The following is an 18705-nucleotide window of genomic DNA, read 5'->3' as shown; positions in this document are numbered from 1 at the left end:
ATTCTACCACGTTTGCTCCAAGTCAAAATCCAAATTAATCCGCACAGGAAATGATGTAAAAAAAAGCTTACCAACAGGAAGTGATGTTCGTACAAAGCAAATTGCATACAAATCAAACAGCGCCTCTTGAAGCAGAATACTCCACGCCTGACATCCATGATGTCAAACTTAACTATTGAAACTAAAATTCAAATGATCATTTCATTAAGTCTTCGGCAAAAGAGCGGAGAGTCTTAGAGACTCTTCCTTAACCAGTCTTACTGCAGTCTTTACCCTTTCTTGCTTCAAAAATGTCAGCCTCAATGACATTTTTTTTGTGTTCATGTCTGGTAACACATTGCTCATCCAGAATGACGACTGTGTGAGGTACCTCTGAAGTGAGTTGTGCCTTCTTATTATGTCCTCCAACTTGCTGTAGCCCCTCAATGTCGAAAGAGACAGTGTTCACTTAGGTAACCTTGGATTAGAAGTGGTTCCTGCTTTGGAATGCACTGCACTTCCTCTAAATAACTTACATGCACAGACAGCGTCTCTGCCAAGCAACAGGAGAATCTCAGCAAGTCAGGTGGGACGGGGGCAGGGGGGACTTTGTCAGCAATGTCCTTGAGATGTGAACAACTGTATGTCCCTTCAGGAGTTGGGATTTCCTGTTGCTGGAAATATGATCGCAGTCAATGAGAGTTTACACAGGTAAGCTGACTTCCCCTTCTACTGACTCCACGACAAATCTACCGGCTCTGCTTCCAGTAACTTCTGTTCTTCTAGAACATGTCTTTCGATGTTCAGGGAAGTAGCTACATCTGCTAAGTGCTCAGCTGGGTCCCTGCTGTGCTCTGCTGTGGGTGTGCTGGAACCAGCAGCCCACAGTGCTGGCCCTGAATGTACAGCTGTATCTGGGTCTAATTCTTCTGAAGTGTCAATAGGTTCTTGGCTCAGTTTCCTGGAGATCACTGATTCTGGCTGTAGCGTGAGCCCATGGTGTTCTGCAATTTGCTACTGTTTCTCCAGTTCTTCTTGCTACCTTCCCAGATTCTCCATCACTCTCCAGATGACTGTCTTGTCCACATTCAGACTGATTCTGCCTGTCTCAGCAGCTCAGACTATTGTCCAATAGTGAGTCATCGCCACAGCCTAGTGCAGCAAGTGAGGGCTGTGCAGTTAGTTCTGTAGTAGCTTCTTTTGAAAGGTGAGCCACTGATGCACTCAGTGCACTGTTCAGCCCGTCTGCTTTTATTAAGTGGTGAACACCCATGTGTTTCAAGTTGGGTGACTTTAGACACTTCCCATCACCCACGCCTCCCCTTCTATGATTCTCCACCTCCTTCCTATTACTCCATGGTCCACTGTCCTCTATCATATTCCATCTTTGCCTCTTCTACTTATCACCTGCCTGCTTCTCACATCATTCCTACTTCTCCACTCACCTGGATTCACCTATAACACATCAACTCCTACTCCTCCAAATACCCCATGTTTTCATTCAGGTTTCTGCCCTCTTTCTTTCCAGTCCTAATGAAGGGTTTTCAATTCCCTCATTGATGCTGCCTGACCTGCTGAGTTCCTCCAGCATTTTATGCGTTGTACATGCCACTTTAGACTTAGTTTAAAAAAGCACAACTTCACCTTTAAATAACATGGCAGTACATCAGTGAAAGCATAGGATATTCAAGTGAAAACTACCAAGCATTCTCAACATCAGCATGAGGCAGAATAATGTTCAAAGATTGTATTCAAAGATAAACTTTATTCACCATATACATTTCATGTATTAGAAATTTGCTGAGGTGTATTGGCGTGGCATGAAACAAAAACATTCAACAATACACATTATAAAGAATATGAAAATAAAGAGGTTAAATTACGGATATGGAATAAAATGTGCATAAATACACAGATAAAGATAGATGATAGCAGTGAATTATTTTCAATTAATAGGTCACTAATCCAATTTTTGATTAAATCTCAGACTATTATCAGATGAGGTATCTTTTAGGCTTGCTTTCTGAATTTAAGGCAATTCAAATTAAATAGTTTAATTGTCTAAAGAAATATGCTCTATATATCTTACACTGATCTAGCACTGCTGACTTGTGTTTTAGAACTCCAAAACATAAAACTAATTGAAAGGGAAGCAAGCAGCCAGGAGATAAATGTGTACTTCATTTTACTTTAAGTGAGCTGCACATGCATGACTTGGTAGTGTCATGACATATGTAATTCATCTATTTCAGCATATAACCCATAATTATTTAAACAAACAAGAATGCTTAAACAATACGTTTACAATATTACTCAAATACTACTGAAATATTAACTACACAACACTGACATCTAAAATAACTGCCCATGCTGCATGTCTTATTGCTGTCATACACAGAACTGCCTCTGTCCAGATCATGCAAGAAAATACAAGATGAATAAATGTGAAGAACTTTCCCTTTACAAACTTCCCCTGTTTAAGCTATTCCATACCTCAGCACCCCTTTCTAGTATTTTAACTTCTATAGGGAAAGTTATAAAAAGATTACCATAACTTGTATTTAGGGGTCTGGAACAAAACAATGCATCTTCGGAACGAGGACATCAAGTCTCTTTTGCAGAGTTTTGCACAAGAGCTAATGGTAGTGCTACAATGGCCAGCACTGCTACAACACAATCAGTGCTCCATTCTGTACAGTAAAACTTAAAATTTCATGACTGATTTCCTGGTAGCAATGTTTTCTGTATCAATGTTCCAGAGATTCCTGTGACCAACCTATGGCAAGCTTTCAGTATATTAATCTTCAGTATTTACTACATTATTTTGTTGCAGTTGGTGCTCCCTTCTGCACTACTGGAGCAGACAGATGACAGAAAAATTGTCAGATCGTAGGCAAAGTCTAAGAGAAAGAACATGCTAGAAGCCAAAGCCCCATTCAACTCAAAATATACACAGGTTCTCATGGATGTCAACTTCTTGCCCCTTTGCAGTCTAACAGCATTCCACTAATGACCATTGCCCTGACTTTGTCTGTTTCCTATAATTCTATTGTTATAACCACAAATGAGTACTGATCCTTTTTAAAGCAGTATAGCGGATCGCTTTCTCATTTTCTAATGTCAGAGGAAAAGGAATTAGCAAAATGACACAGGAAGATACTGGAAAACAAAAAAAAACTAACAGAATAAACCACATAGGACAACAATGCTCTATACCCCCAACAAAAAAAATCAAATAGCAGTCACACAAAGGTACCCATCACAAAATTAAGCACAAGGTTCTTGCATATAATCATTAAACCCCACCAACACCATTAGCACACTACGTCCAACTAAGGGAATTGTCTCCTCCGATCTACATACCTCATTCCCCCGGTTGTTCTGGAACTCCAGTCCAAAGTAATCATTTTCAACGAGGTTGAGGCGTTGGCAGATTTCATCCATCAGGGCCTGCCCGTAAGCTTTTTGCTGTGGAAGAAGAATCTATCATCAGCAAAATCATTCCCACAGCAAATAATAACTTGTGTTTATAAAGTAGCTTTAACATTGAATGTTCCACTGACATTTCTGAGAACAACTTAAATGGGATTTTAAGACAGGTTAATTAGGACTAAGCTTCATAATTATAAATGCATCAATAGTTGAGAATCAAAGAGAATGCTTGGGTTTTATGGAAGCCTCCTCTGAACATTGAGTAAGCAGAATTAAAATAAAACAGTAAAGGGTTAAAAGAACCATTGTGTTGGCACTTCAGTACAAGACCATGAGACACAGGAGCAGAATTAGGCCAGTCAGCCCATTGAGTCTGCTCTGCCATTTCATCATGGCTGATGCCAGATCCCACTCAACCCCATGCACCTGCCTTCTCGCATATCCTTTGATGCCTTGACCAATCAGGAAACGATCAACTTCCACTTCAATATACTCACGGACTTGGCCTGCACTGCAGACTGTGGTAGAGCATTCCACAGATTCACTACTTTCTGGCTAAAAAAATTCCTCCTTACCTCTGTTCTAAAAGATCACCCCTCAATTTTGAAACTGTGCCCTCTAGTTCTGGATACCCTCTCCAGAGGAAACATCATCATCACATCCACCTTAGATAGTCCTTTCAACATTCAGTAGGTTTCAATGAGATCTCTGTGCATTCTTCTAAATTCCAGTGAGTACAAGCCCAAAACTGCCAAATGCTCCTCATATGTTAACCCCTTCATTGTTGGGATCATTCTCGTGAACCTCCTCTGGACTCTCTCCAATGACAACACATCCTTACAGAGATATGGGGCCCAAAACTATTGACAATACTCCAAGTGTGGCAGACTAGTGTCTTATAAAACCTCAGCATTATCTTCTTGCTTTCATATTCTATTGCCCTTGAAACAAATGCCAACATTGTACTTGCCTTCTTTACCACAGACTCCAGGAGTCTTGCATGAGGACTAAGTCCTTCTGCACCTCTGATGTTTGAATTTTCTCCCCACTTAGATAATACTCTGCACTATTGTTCCTTATACCAAAATACATCATCATGCATTTCCCAACACTGTATTCCATCTGCCTCTTTTTTGCCCATTCTTCCAATTTGGCCAAGTCCTTCTACAATTGCATTGCTTCCTCAACGCTACCTACCCCTCCACCTACCTTCATAATATCTGCAAACTTTGCCAAAAAGCCATCAATTCCATTATCTAAATCACTGACAAACAATGTGAAAAGTAGCAGACCCAACACTGACCCATGATGAACACCACTAGCCATCGGCAGTCAACCAGAAAAGGCCTCCCCCCCACCACCCACTCACTGCCTCATGAGATTGAAATATCAAGACAGCAGTGTATGCTGCTGTAAAAATAAGTGACGTTGCAGACTGTTACATTGAAACAGTGAGTTGTTGGCCTCCTCTCTGGATTTGGCAGGAGTGATATCTCCCCCCCCATCCCCCCCCCCCCCGGTTAGTGAGAGAGAAAGCCTGTGGGATGTTGAGGTGTTGGGATGAACAGTAGTTTTTGGTGGACTTTAGATCATGGTCTCTTTGGGGGCTTTGCTATTGCTTGCATGGTGGGTGGTGGGGTACTTATGCTTTTTCTGAGGCAGGTTGGAGGGAGGGTTGATGCTTTTGCTGCTGCTTGTGGGAGGGGTGCATTGGGGTTTCTAACATTTTTTCCATCATTCACTCTTTGGGTTTTTATTCTATTTTATGGATATCTGTGAAGAGTAAGAATTTCAGGTTGTATACGATATACATTCTCTTATATTAGATTGAGCCATTGAACAAGAACTGGGCAGAAATGCATCCCTAGGGTTTTGACATAATGTACGCAGATCTTTACAAAGCTTATGAGACCACTTCACTGAGCACCTATGCTCCGCCTGCCAGAAAAAGTGGGATCCCCCAGTGGCCAACTATTTTAATTCCACTTCACATTCCCATTCTGATATCCACTGTGGTGATGAGGCCACACTTAGGCTGGAGGAACAAAACCTTATATTCCATTTGGGTCGCCTCCAACCTGATAGCATGAACATTGATTTCTTGAACTTCTGTTAAGCCCCCCCCACCCACCCCCCCTTCTCCATTTCCCATCCCCTTTTCCCTCTCTCACCTATCTCCTTGCCTGCCATCACCTCCCTCAGCTGCTCCTCCCCTACTTTTCTTTCTTCCATGGCCTTCTGTCTCTTTCACCAATCAACTTCCCAGCTCTTTACTTCAACTTCTCCCTTCAGGTTTCACCCATCACCTTGTGTTTCTCTCTCCCCTCCTCCCACTTTTTAAATCTACTCTTCAGCTTTATTTCTCCAGTCCTGCTAAAGGGTTTCGGCCTGAAATGTCGACTGTACTCTTTTCCATAGATGCTGCCTAGCCTGCTGAGTTCCTCCAGCATTCGTGTGTATTGCCTAGCCTATGATTTCCTTTCTTAGAGAGGAGTGACATTTGCAATCTTCCAGTCCTCCAGGACCATGCCAGAATCAAGTGATTCTTGAAAGCTAATGACAAATGCACATGTTATCTGTTCAGCAACCTCTCTCAGAACTCTGAGATGTAGCCCATCTTGCCCAAGTGACTTATCCACCTGAAGACCTTTGAGTTTGCCTAGCAATGGCACTCACATCTTTGTAATAGCAACGGCACGCACACCTGCTCCCTGACACTCGTGGACCTCTGAAAGACTGCTAGTGTCTTCTACAGTGAAGACTAATGCAAAGTACTCATTAAGTTCATCTGCCATTTCTTTGTCCCCCATTACTACCTCACCAGCATCATTTTCCAGTGGTCCAATATCAACTCTCACCTCCCTTTTACTCTTTATATAACTGAAGAAAACTTTTAGTATCCTGCTTTATATTTTTGGCTAGTGTGCCCTCATATTTCATCTTCTCCCTTCTTATAGCTTTTTTTAGTTGGCTTTTGTTGGATTTTAAAAAAGCTTCCAATCATCCAACTTCCCACTCACTTTTGCTACCTTATATGTCCTTTCCTCGGCTTCTATGTAGTGTACACATGGAACACAATGTGTTTTAATGTCAGGGTAGCAGGACGAAGAGAAATTGCTCAGTCTCTCCAGTACCTTGCACTGCACTCTGTCGAAAGCCCAAGTCTCAAAGGATACAGGATGTCAGGAATCACTGCTGCCATCAGTCCATGGAACTGGGCTTCCACGAAGTATGGTCAGTAGCATTCTATAAATACTCATTATTCTTACATTATGCTGTCTTTCAGCCAAGTCAGATTACCACTTCCTTTTACTCCACATATAGGAATGTTGCCCTTCAATATCTTGGAATTTTATAAATCCTTTGTAAATTTGTGGCAACTGAGGAAAAAATGGTCTCAATTCCCTCGAGCGATTGAGCCCATCCTCATTGTTGTGTGCAGTCATCATCATTTAAGAGCAATGGATTAGCAATTTAATCAATGTGCCTTGCATAAGATCCCATTTTAAATTTTGTCAAAAATAGAGAATTTGTTGCTTTCATTGTGAACCAAATGCAAATCTTAAAGCATTTACTCATCTCTCTTATTGTGTAGGAATCAATTCAAAGGGCATTAAATCCTCCAAAATATTGCTCACATATTCAGTCAATCCACACTTGGCTTAAAGACACAAAAGGCAGCAGATTCTGGAATGTGGGGCAAGAAAAAACCTTTTGGAAGAATTCAGTGGATCAAGCAGCACCTATGGAGGGGCAGGGGAAGATTGAATAATAGTCCTAACATAAAGTTCATGAGATCACAAGACAAAGGAGAAGTAGGCCATTCAGCCCATCGAGTCTGCTCCCCAGCTCCCCCATGAGCTAAACTATTCACCCATCTAGTTCCAATTTCCAGCTCTTTCCCCATATCCCTTGATACTCTGACTAATTAACCTGTCAATCTTCTCCTTAAACACCCTCAGTGATCGGGCCACCACAGCTGTATGTGGTAACGAATTCCACAAATCCACGACCCTCTGGCTAAAAAAATTTCTCCTCATCTCTGTTTTAACTGGGTACCCTCTAATTCTAAGACTATGGCCTCTTGTCCTAGACTCACCCACCAAGGGAAACAACCTATCCACATCTACTCTGTCCAGCCCTTTCAACATTCGAAATGTTTCTATGAGATCCCCTCTCATTCTTCCATACTCTAATGAATACAGTCCAAGAGCCGACAAACGCTCCTCATTGGTTAGCCCCTGCATTACAGGAATCATCCTCGTAAATCTTCTCTGAACTCTCTCCAACATCAGTACATCCTTTCTAAGATAGGGGGCCCAAAACTGCACACAGTATTCCAAATGAGGACTCACTAATGCCCCATAGAGCCTCATCAACACCTCCTTACTCTTATACACTATTCCCCTTGAAATGAATGCCAACATAGCATTCGCTTTCCTTACCGCTGATCCAACTTGGTGGTTAACCTTTAGGGTATCCTGCACGAGGACCCCCAAGTCCCTTTGCACTTCCGATTTTTGAATTTTCTCCCCATCTAAATAATAATCTGCCCAATTATTTCTTCTTCCAAAATGTACAACCGTACATTTGTCAACGTTGTATCTCATCTGCCATTTCTTTGCCCACTCTCCCAAACTGACTAAGTCTCTCTGCAACCTTTCCGTTTCTTCAACATTTCCTGCTCCTCCACCTATCTTGGTGTCATCCGCAAACTTAGCCACAAAACCATTTAATCCATAATCCAAGTCGTCGATATACATCGTAAAAAGAAGCAGCCCCAACACCAACCCCTGCGGAACACCACTAGTAACTGGCAACCAATCAGAATAGGATCCCTTTATTCCCACCCTTTGCTTTCTGCCTATCAGACAATGCTCCACCCATTTCAATATCTTTCCTATAATTCCATGGGCTCTCATCTTATTAAGCAGCCTCACATGCGGCACCTTATCGAAGGCCTTTTGAAAATCCAAATACACAACATCCACAGCCTCTCCCTTGTCAATCTTATTCGAGATTACCACAAAAAATTCCAATAGGTTGGTGAGGCAGGATCTTCCCTTCATGAAACCATGCTGGCTTCGGCCTATCTTGTCATGCACCTCGAGGTATTTCATAACCTCGTCCTTGAGGATTGACTCCAATATCTTTCCAACTACCGATGTCAGACTAATAGGTCTGTAATTTTCTTTTTGCTGCCTCCTTCCTTTCTTAAATAGCGGAACTACATTTGCGACCTTCCAGTCTCCGGAACCATGCCAGAGTCCACTGATTCCTGGAAGATCATTTCCAATGCTTCCACAGTCTCCAAAGCCACCTCCTTCAGAACCCTTGGGTGCACCTCATCTGGACCGGGAGACTTATCTATTCTTAGTCCACTTAGCTTCCCAAGCACTTCCTCTCTAGTAATCTTGACTGTACCTAATTCTATTTCCTAATACCTCTGGCTATCAGGTATATTGCTCATGTCTTCCACTGTGAAGACTGATGCAACTTACTCATTCAGTTCCTCCGCCATCTCTTTGTTATCCATTATAATTTCTCCAGCATCATTTTCAATCGGTCCCGTATCTACCCTTGTCACTCTTTTACTCTTCATATATTTAAAAAAACTTAGTATCCTTTTTTATGTTAATCGCCAACTTCCTTTCATAATTCATCTTTTCTTTCCTAATGACTTTCTTGGTTTCCTTCTCTAAGTTCTTAAAAGTCTTCCAGTCATTCATTTTTCCCACTAATTTTTGCTTCCTTGTATGCTGTTTCTTTTGCTTTTATTTTTGCCTTAACCTCTCTCGTTAGCCACATTTGTGCCATTTTTCCATTCATGATTTTCTTTTTTCTTCGAATATATTTTTCCTGCATTTTCCTTATTTCTTGTAGGAACTTCATCCAATTCTGCTCTGCCATCCCTCCATTTAGCTTACTTTTCCAATCGACTTGAGCTAGTTCCTCTCTCATGCCACTGTAATTTCCCCTGTTCCACTGAAATATCGATACACCTGATACCAGCTTCTCCTTTTCAAATTTGAAACTGAACTCAATCATATTATGATACAACCCAAAAGTTAGCAATTCTTTCCTTGGACCAAATCCCCAACCACACATATGCTGATTGACCCACAGAACAATTTGGTTTTTGCCCTCTGGTTACCAGTTACATATTCATTCAACAATAGGGCTCAAAGCTAAATTGCAAGTTCTTTTCATGAGAAACTCATGTATTCATTTTGTGAATTTGGCCTGATCTTTTTATTTCTGAAATTGCATTTGATGGTGTTGAATTTACAACCACCAACCTTCCAAGTTATGTACTTTCACCCAAATAGTTAATGCTCCCAAATTCTGCAGCAAAAAAGACAGCAGAGACATTGTGCAAATCTCTCCCTTCTACAAATGCTCCGAGAAAGGACACTAAATACAAACTCGGAATCTCTATGCACAGTTCTTCCCTTTTTATATCTATTGTTTGTGGCCAATATGTACAGTGCCTATATAAAGTATTTACCGTTCCCCCCCCTCCAACCCCACCTTGGAAGTTTTCATGTTTTATTGTTTTACATTGAATCACAGTAGATTTAATTTGGCTTTTTTTGACATTGATCAACAGAAAAAGACAATGGCCTTCAGCATAAAGCCAAAGCTACCCAAGAATGGCTTTAAAATGACAAAGTTAATGATGTCCTGGAATGGCCAAGTCTGAGTCCAGACCACAATCCAATTGAGAATTTGTGGCTGGACTTGAAAAGGACTGTTCAGTCACGATCCCCGTGTAATCTGACAGAGCTTGAGCAGTTTTTGTAAAGAATAGCTCGGACTGTGTTAATATTTCAAAGAAAGCTCATAAAACTACCAAAGTCAAATATGAAATTGCTCACTGACAATTGTCAGCAACTAATGTTGCCAAGAAGCAAATTACAGGCAGCAGACATTCTGATTTGGGAAAGTGATTTGTTCATACTCAACAAAACAGTATGTGGGCCACAAGTCCCCGTTTATTGGGAGGAGTTGGGGCTGAAGAGTCAATATATTTTCAAATGACAGTACTACAATAAACATCCCTACAGATTTAGTTGGTATGTGTATTTCATGTAACAGTACTCAATACTTGTTGCTTTACAGGAATGTAACTGTTGGCAATCAGACAAAAAGCTACCAGGACAGCATTTCTCCAGGGTTTATCTTATTGTTAAGTAAATAGCAACTGTGCAAGAAAATTTCATGCATAATAGATACAAAAGGAATCAGGAAATATGTGGGTAGGAATGTGGTGCTGAAATAAACAATCAGCCCTGATTTTACTGAATAGCAAAGAAAACAAGGGGATAAATTGCTACTTCTAGTTATCTCATTTCTGATGTTCAGTAACAAAAATACACTGGTCAGTTCAAATTCTGAAGTGTTAAGTACCCAGCAAGGTGTCAGTGCCAGAACCCAAGACGCCAACACCTGGTCCAAGTCAATGGCACACCTTCCAGCTGCAGACTCAAAGGTCTTAATGCAACACCTTTAGCCTGGACATGCACAGTCACACATGACTACACTATGATAGGCACAGTCAGCACTACTCCTTGACAGAGGGACCAATGAATTAGGGGGAATTGATGTAGTAGCAAGTTCTGCATTGATACCCAATTGGGTCACACATGTTTAAACAGTTTAAAAGCTGATCTGATGTGTACAGAGATAGCCAAGATCTACAGTAAAATCCTGATTCTGGTTCTCACTTAGTTTTGCAACTCTAGCTCTTACCAAGCCCAAGATCTAAAAGAAATGACAAATTAATTAGTCTGCCTACACAAGATGCGATTTTAAGTTAAAGCTATGTAGAATTGATTATCATAACCCAAATGTGAAAACGAACAGATCAAGAATATATATTTTTTTTCTTTGACACTGATGGGTCAATTGAGAACTCCTGCCAATGCAAACAGGCAACAAAGGCCATCAATAATAGCCCATTATCTGATTATGGAAGTCAAGCACTGTTTCTCTTACAAGGTTCTCACCAACTCCCAAATCAGAGTTAAAATTACAAAGTGCAGAAACCACAACATTCAAACTCTGTAATTCAGGTCCAGATTTTAAGCTATAAGGACTGCTGTCACTGCTTTTTTAAAATGTTTGATAATCAACCTGTACTCATTTGGGCAACAAACAACCCTTTTAGATACAGAATAAATGTGAACAAAAACAAATACATTTTTTAAAGTTGCTGGTGAACGCAGCAAGCCAGGCAGCATCTATAGGAAGAGGTACAGTCGACGTTTCGGGCTGAGACCCTTTGTCAGGACCATGAGTCCTGACGAAGGGTCTCGGCCCGAAACATTGACTGGGTACCTCTTCCTATAGGCACTGCCTGGCTTGCTGCATTCACCAGCAACTTTTATGTGTGTTGCTTGAAATTCCAGCATCTGCAGATTTCCTCGTGTTTGCGTTTTTAAATACATTTTTTGCTCCCATTTAAGACAACACTGGTGAAATGCAACTTGCTGCAGCAAACAACACTACTAACTATTCTACTAATCACACCTTTACTGGTAAACATTCACTGCAATCGTTAGCTTGTAACCGCTTTTTGGTGTTGAGTTTTGAACCACCTGTAAGACCCGGCAGTTTTGTGGTGTGAACTGAAGTTGGGCAAGTGCAGAACGGTTGCAGCATGGCATGAATGGGCTAAATTGAGGTGGTGGGGTCCGGGTCCGGGCCCAACAGCCAGGAACAGGCCAATGTATGGCCATTACAGGATTGGACTTGGAGCCAATGCAAAGCGTCAGAACAGAGGCAGTGGGGCCTAGGCCCAAAAGCTTAACAAAGTGGCAGGGCCCTGGTCCGACAATAAGGAATGACCTGAGGATTGGCTGATTTAAGTGCCAGGCCAGACTGAAAAGGTCAATGTGTCAGGGACAGAGGAGGAGGGCGGGCCGTGTTCAGCTCGCAGGTTGTGAGGTTTCCCTGTCCCTGCACTGAACTGAGGCTGTGGCCTGCAACTGACTAGCTCCTGGATTGGCTGTTACTGGTTTCATAGCTGTGGGCTCACGTTCATGAACTTCAGTTCTGAACGTCATTTACTTACTTTTATTGTTCGCATGATTTGTTTTACTCTGCACAGTGGATGTCTGATGGTCTATTTTAATGGGTTACATTGGGTTTCTTTGTTTTGTGGCTGCCTGTAAGGAGACAAATCTCAAGGTTGTTCTAGTATATATTCTTTGATAATATATGTACTCTGAACTTTCGAATGCTCTCTCCCCTTGCAAGACACACAATATTATCCATATGGCTTTTAAGCCAGACATCCCACCTCTTCTGGGAGGTCCGGGAGTCTCCCGTATATTGATAGCGGTTTCCTGATGCCCGCAAATTATAAACAATATCCCGGAAATAAGTAGACCTATCAGTTTTCTCTGTGCGCGGGTTTTACAGTCAACCTCTCTCTCTCTCTTCCATATTCCATCAGTTCGGTTACTGCTGTCTGTAATGACGCTGAAATCATCCAGACAACTGTCGGTGTTGAAGTACAAAAGCCTGGCAAAGAAATTCCCAAGGCTGGCGGTGACAACCTGACTACACAAGGCTGTCCTATACGGGCGGGACACATTGGCGTCTTAAAGGGGATTAGAGCGGGGTTTAAATTGGAGCAAAATCCCAAATTGTCCACTAAATTGTCCAGATTTGACATTGTGGCCCCTGCCCATCCCACACATAAGCCATCTGTTGTCGGCCCCAACCAACACATATTCCACTCTTCCCTCCTACCCCTCCTCACAGTCCCCCACAGTCCCCCACACTGCTCTCATGACTATACCCCTTCCCCACACGAAACCACCACGGTGGGCTTCACAGCTGAACAGGTGAGAAGACAGCTGCAACGTCTCAACTCAAGCAAGGCTGCAGGACCAGATCGTGTCAGTACCAGGGTGCTCAAAGCCTGTGCTCCTCAGCTATGTGGAGTACTTCACCATGTATTCAACCTGAGCCTGAGGCTCCGGAGGGTTCCTGTGCTGTGGAAGACGTCCTGCCTCGTCCCTGTGCCAAAGACGCCGCGCCCCAGCGGCCTCAGTGTCTACAGACCGGTGGCATTAACCTCCCACATCATGAAGACCCTGGAGAGATTTGCTCTGGAGCTGCTCCGGCCTATGGTCAGGCCACACCTAGATCCCCTCCAGTTCGCCTACCAGTCCCAACTAGGAGTTGAGGATGCCATCGTCTACCTGCTGAACCGTGTCTACGCCCACCTGGACAAGCCAGCGAGCACCATGAGGGTCATGTTTTTTGACTTCTCCAGTGCGTTCAACACCATCCGCCCTGCTCTGCTGGGGGAGAAGCTAACAGCGATGCAGGTGGATGCTTTCCTGGTATCATGGATTCTTGATTACCTGACTGGCAGACCATAGTACGTGTGCTTGCAACACTGTGTGTCCAACAGAGTGATCAGCAGCACTGGGGCTCCACAGGGGACTGTCTTGTCTCCCTTTCTCTTCACCACTTACACCTCAGACTTCAACTACTGCACAGAGTCTTGTCATCTTCAGAAGTTTTGGGATGACTCTGCCATAGTTGAATGCATCAGCAAGGGAGATGAGGCTAAGTACAGGGCTACGGTAGGAAACTTTGTCACATGGTGTGAGCAGAATTATCTGCAGCTTAATGTGAAAAAGACTAAGGAGCTGGTGGTAGACCTGAGGAGAGCTAAGGTACCGGTGACCCCTGTTTCCATCCAGGGGGTCAGGGTGGACATGGTGGAGGAGCACAAATACCTGGGGATACAAATGTCAAAAAAAGCCAATGAACTTAATGTGTACTTTGCATCAGTCTTCACTGTGGAAGACACTAGTAGTGTGCCAGAGCTCCATGAGTGCCGGGGGCAGGAGTGAGTGCCATTGCCATTACCAAAGAAAAAGTGCTAGGCAAACTCAAAGGTTTTAAGGGAGATAAGTCAACTGGACCAGATGGACTACTTCCCAGAGTTCTAAGAGAGGTTGCTGAAGAGATAACGGATGCATTGGTCATAACCTTTGCCAGAATCAAGTAATTCTTGATAGTCCCAGAGGAATGGAAGATTGCAAATACCACTCCACTCTTTAAGGAGGGAGGAAGGCAAAAGAAAGGAAATTATAGGCCAGTTAGCTTGACCTCATTGGTTGGGAAAGTGTTGGGAGTCTATTATTAAGGATGAGGTTTCGGGGTACTTGGAGACTAATGATAAAATAAATCAAAGACAACATGGTTTCTGTAAAAGGAAATCTTACCTGACGAATCTGTTAGAGTTCTTCAAGGAAGTAACCAGCAGAGTGGACAAAGGAGAGGCTGTGGATGCCACTTACTTGGATTTTCAGAAAGTATTTGATAAGGTGTCAAACAAGAGGCTATTTAACCAGATAAAATCCTATGGTGTTACAGAAAAGATACTGGCATGGATAGAGGAATGGCTGACAGACAAGGGGCAGTGATTGGAAATAAAGGGGGCCTTTTCTGGTGGCCGCCAGTGACTAGTTGTTCCTCAGGGGGCCAGAATTGGAACCACCACTTCTCACATTGTTTGCCACGTTGTGATAATGGAATTGATGGCTTTGTGCAAAATTTGCAGATGCTATGAAGATAGGTGGAGGGGTAGGTAGCACTGAGGAAGCAATATGATTGCAGAAGCTCTGAGAAAAATTGGAAGAATGAGCAAAAAAAGTGAGATAGAATACAGTGTTGAGAAATATACGATTATAATTTAACATTGAGAAATTAGATTAACTTTATTTGTCACATGTACATCAAAACATGCAGTGAAGTGTGAAGCAGAATGGATTTGTAAGGGGAAGATCAAAAACACAGTGAACATGATTAAGGTAGTAAGCAGAGAAACATCCAGACAACAATTATAGAGAGACCAACACTTAAAATTCTGATCTAAAGTTTGATAGAATTGAAATTATTGACTTGTTTAGGAAAATGGACAAGTAGGGTGCGACAACGGGTACTCAAGTTGGAAGGATACAGTAAGTAGCTTACTACAGTAAAGCCAATCACTGTTATTCCCCATTGATAAACTTAAGACAATTAAATTCAAAGCTAAGTCTACCAACAACACCAGGTGAAATTTTAAAATATAAATTGAATGGGGTGAACTGTTGATAAGTAAATTTCAGTCTGGGCAAACATGAACATGCATTTTCTACACTAAAAGCAAGCAATAGATAAAATAAGCCGCACAAACCGGCTCTTCAGCTGAACTGGACAATACTGACCAAGTTTACTATCTAAACTAGTTCCATTTGCTTGCGTTCAGCCCATATCTTTCTAAACCTTTCTTATTCATATACTGTCCAAATAACTTAAATATTGTAAATATACCTTCCTCAACCACTTCCTCTAGCAACTCATTCAATAATACTTATCACCCTCAAGGTGAAAAAGTTGCCCCTCAAGTCCCTATTAAATCTCTTCACAAGATTTAACTCTGTGCACTCTAGTTCATAATTCCCAACCTTGAGAAAAATACTCCACACATTCACCCTGTCTATGCCCCTCAATTCTGTACTTCTCTAAAATCATTCCTCATCCTCCAACACTGCAGTGAACAAAAGTCCCAACCTATTCAACTTCTCTCCATTCCACGGTCCCTCCAGTATCAGCAAAATCATTCTAAATCTCCTCAACTCCAAATGTGGCCTCAATAACGTCACATATAACTGCAACTGTGTGGTCGGGAATCTTTCGGAGGGTAGGTCTCGAAATCCCCGGCCTTGCCTGCTTTTGGCGACCAAGAAAGAGGTCGAATCGCTCGGACAGAGATGGCGCTCAGTACTCGGTGTTGGAGAGCTGATCAGAGCTTGAAGTTTTCGGATGACTCAGAGTCGGATTGTGGTCGGCATGGCAGGGAGAGTTTTTCTTCCCTCTCCCGACTGCGTGAGATGTGGGACATTTGAGAGACTTTGAACTTTACTGTGCTCACGGACTTTCTTCATCAAGTTATGGTATTATGCACTGCTGTAACTATATGTATAATTATGTGGTTTTGTCAGTTTTTTCAGTCTTGGTTTGTCCTGTGTTTTGTGATATCACACCGGAGGAAATAATGTATCATTTCTTAATGCATGCATTACTAAATGACAATAAAAGGGGACTACGTGTCTTCATAATCTAAACATATTATTCCAACTTCTCTATATCCTGACTTATGCAGGACCACATGACAAAAGACGCCTTTATCCCTCTGTCTAACCCAGACACACTTTCAGAGGAGCAGGCACTTCAACTCCTAGATCATGCCATTCTTCAACAGTATCCAGGGCCCTGCCCTTCACATGAAAACTGGACCCTAATTTGTCTTCCCAAAATGCAACATCTCACACTTATCCAAATTATAATCTATTTGCCATTCCTCAGCCCACTTTCCTAGCTGATCAAGATCGCTCTGTAAATCCTGATAACCTTCACTGTCAATTACACCACCTTTTGATCACTGGCAAGCTTACTATTCATTCCCTGTACATTCTGTCCAAATCACTGATATAGTTGAAAAAAAATAGCAATGGGCCTTGAGAAATACCAGTGGTAACAGGCCTCCAATCCAAAAAGCAACCTCCATCTCCACCTGTTTCCTATCGTCAAGCCAATTATGTATCCAACTATTTAGTGGTGCCCGGATCCCCCATGGTCTGCTCTTATTAACATACCACATAGAACCTCAAAGGCTTGGAAGTGTATATCAACCACGTCAACCGCCTTGTCATTGTCAACCTTCTTCAAAAAAATTCAAATTTGTGAGACATTATCTCCCACACACAAAGCTATCCCAAGCCAAAATGTCTTTTCAAATGCTTGTATATCTTATTCCTTCGAATCCTCGCTTAACTTAACTGCCATAGATGTTATACTTACTAGTCTATAGTTCCGTGGAATGCTGGGTTTTAAATCTGGCTAACAAATTGGGGAATGGGTAGGATTGGAATAAGAATGTCAAAGCTACAAACACACAAATGGTTCTATAGATCTAACTGATACACAACTCCAAGAGTCAAATTACATAAAGAATATAGAAATTAGGGTTGTCTTCACTGGAATTTAATAGGTTTAGAGGTGTAATAGGATCAATTTCCAAGGAAAATTGATTGGATAGAGAGAGAAAGTGTTTCCACTGGTTGGAGATTCCAGGATGAAAAAGACACTGTTAAAAGAGTTAATTAAGCCTTTAGAAAAAAAAGTTAGAAATCATTTCTGAACCTCAGCTATGCTGCAAATTTCAAAACCTTCCAGAACTGACAACTGATGCTGCAATAATTCTTCATTTTGAAATTAATAAATCTAATTAACACACACAAAATGCTGGAGGAACTCAGCAGGCCAGGCAGCATCTATGGAAAAGAGTACAGTCCACGTTTCGGGCCAAGACCCTTCGGCAGGACAGAAACATCCTTGAAATTTCAGGTCTCAGCCAGAAACGTCGACAGTATTTTTTTCCATAAATGCTGCCTGGCCTGCTGAGTTCCTCCAGCATTTTGTGTGTGTTGCTTGGATTTCCAGATTTTTGTGAATAAATTGTTTGTGAATAAATCCAATTATTTAGATTTAAACTGGTTTAAGTTAGATTGCAGACCACACATATACACTGTACAATCTCAAAAAAACGATTCAAGGGCTAAAATGGACTATTCCAGTAACTGTTCCAAAACAGATTCAACTATGCAAAAAATTCAGAAACTATTATGTAATTTTTCTGTTCCAATTAGCATTCAGTTCTGATTGGTACTTGAATGAACAATAGCAAGAGCCAGTCAGCCTCCCACAGCTTTCTCACATACTCGTGGCATAGATCTGTTACAGAGGACATACAATGGAAACATTAATCCAAAAGATTTGAGTGACTATCAATAAAACCTCAAACGACCACAACCTCCCAAAAACACTCCGCAGTTTAATGAACTGATATGATTTTTTTTAATTGCCAATGCCACACTTTTGTTTCACAGACATTTTCCTTTGTCAAGTCTCCAGGTCAGTGAGAAAGGTGAAGAAGGGAGAGAGCAGAGGACGGGGGGGGGGGGGGGGCGGCGGGGTGGAGAGTTAAGAAACAAGCTAAAAATCTGTTTAAATCCAAGAGAAAACAAATTAGTAAAACAAAGTTTTCTGGAACGCCAGAAAGCTCGAGAAAATCAAGTGGTTAACAAAAATGGCATTGCATAACTGCTGATCTGGATTGCTTTCAAACATATGGAAAAATGGTTCATTGAAAACATACAACAAGTTAAAACTAAATGTGTCTTTTGCTTCTCTGGGTGAACCATTGGGATAACAATGCAT

The 18705-nt window shown here is 41.8% G+C and overlaps 1 protein-coding gene across 2 annotated transcripts in view; it reads right to left on the bottom strand.

The window, feature by feature from the left end:
- farp2 (FERM, RhoGEF and pleckstrin domain protein 2) overlaps window positions 1–18705 on the bottom strand; it is a 222700-nt gene that overhangs the window by 184961 nt on the left and 19034 nt on the right. The window contains exon 3 of one of the 2 annotated variants that reach the window (XM_063046243.1): window positions 3343–3447. In XM_063046243.1, coding sequence (XP_062902313.1) covers window positions 3343–3447 — 105 coding nt within the window. Of the gene's footprint in view, window positions 1–3342; window positions 3450–18705 lie in introns of those variants that run through there. The other variant, XM_063046244.1, reaches the window with a different exon arrangement.

Source organism: Mobula hypostoma, chromosome 4 (assembly GCF_963921235.1).
Source record: "Mobula hypostoma chromosome 4, sMobHyp1.1, whole genome shotgun sequence".
In the NCBI taxonomy this organism is placed as follows: domain Eukaryota; kingdom Metazoa; phylum Chordata; class Chondrichthyes; order Myliobatiformes; family Myliobatidae; genus Mobula; species Mobula hypostoma.
The sequence above is the reverse complement of the archived record's forward strand: the minus strand, read 5'-3'. Positions and strand labels throughout refer to the sequence as shown.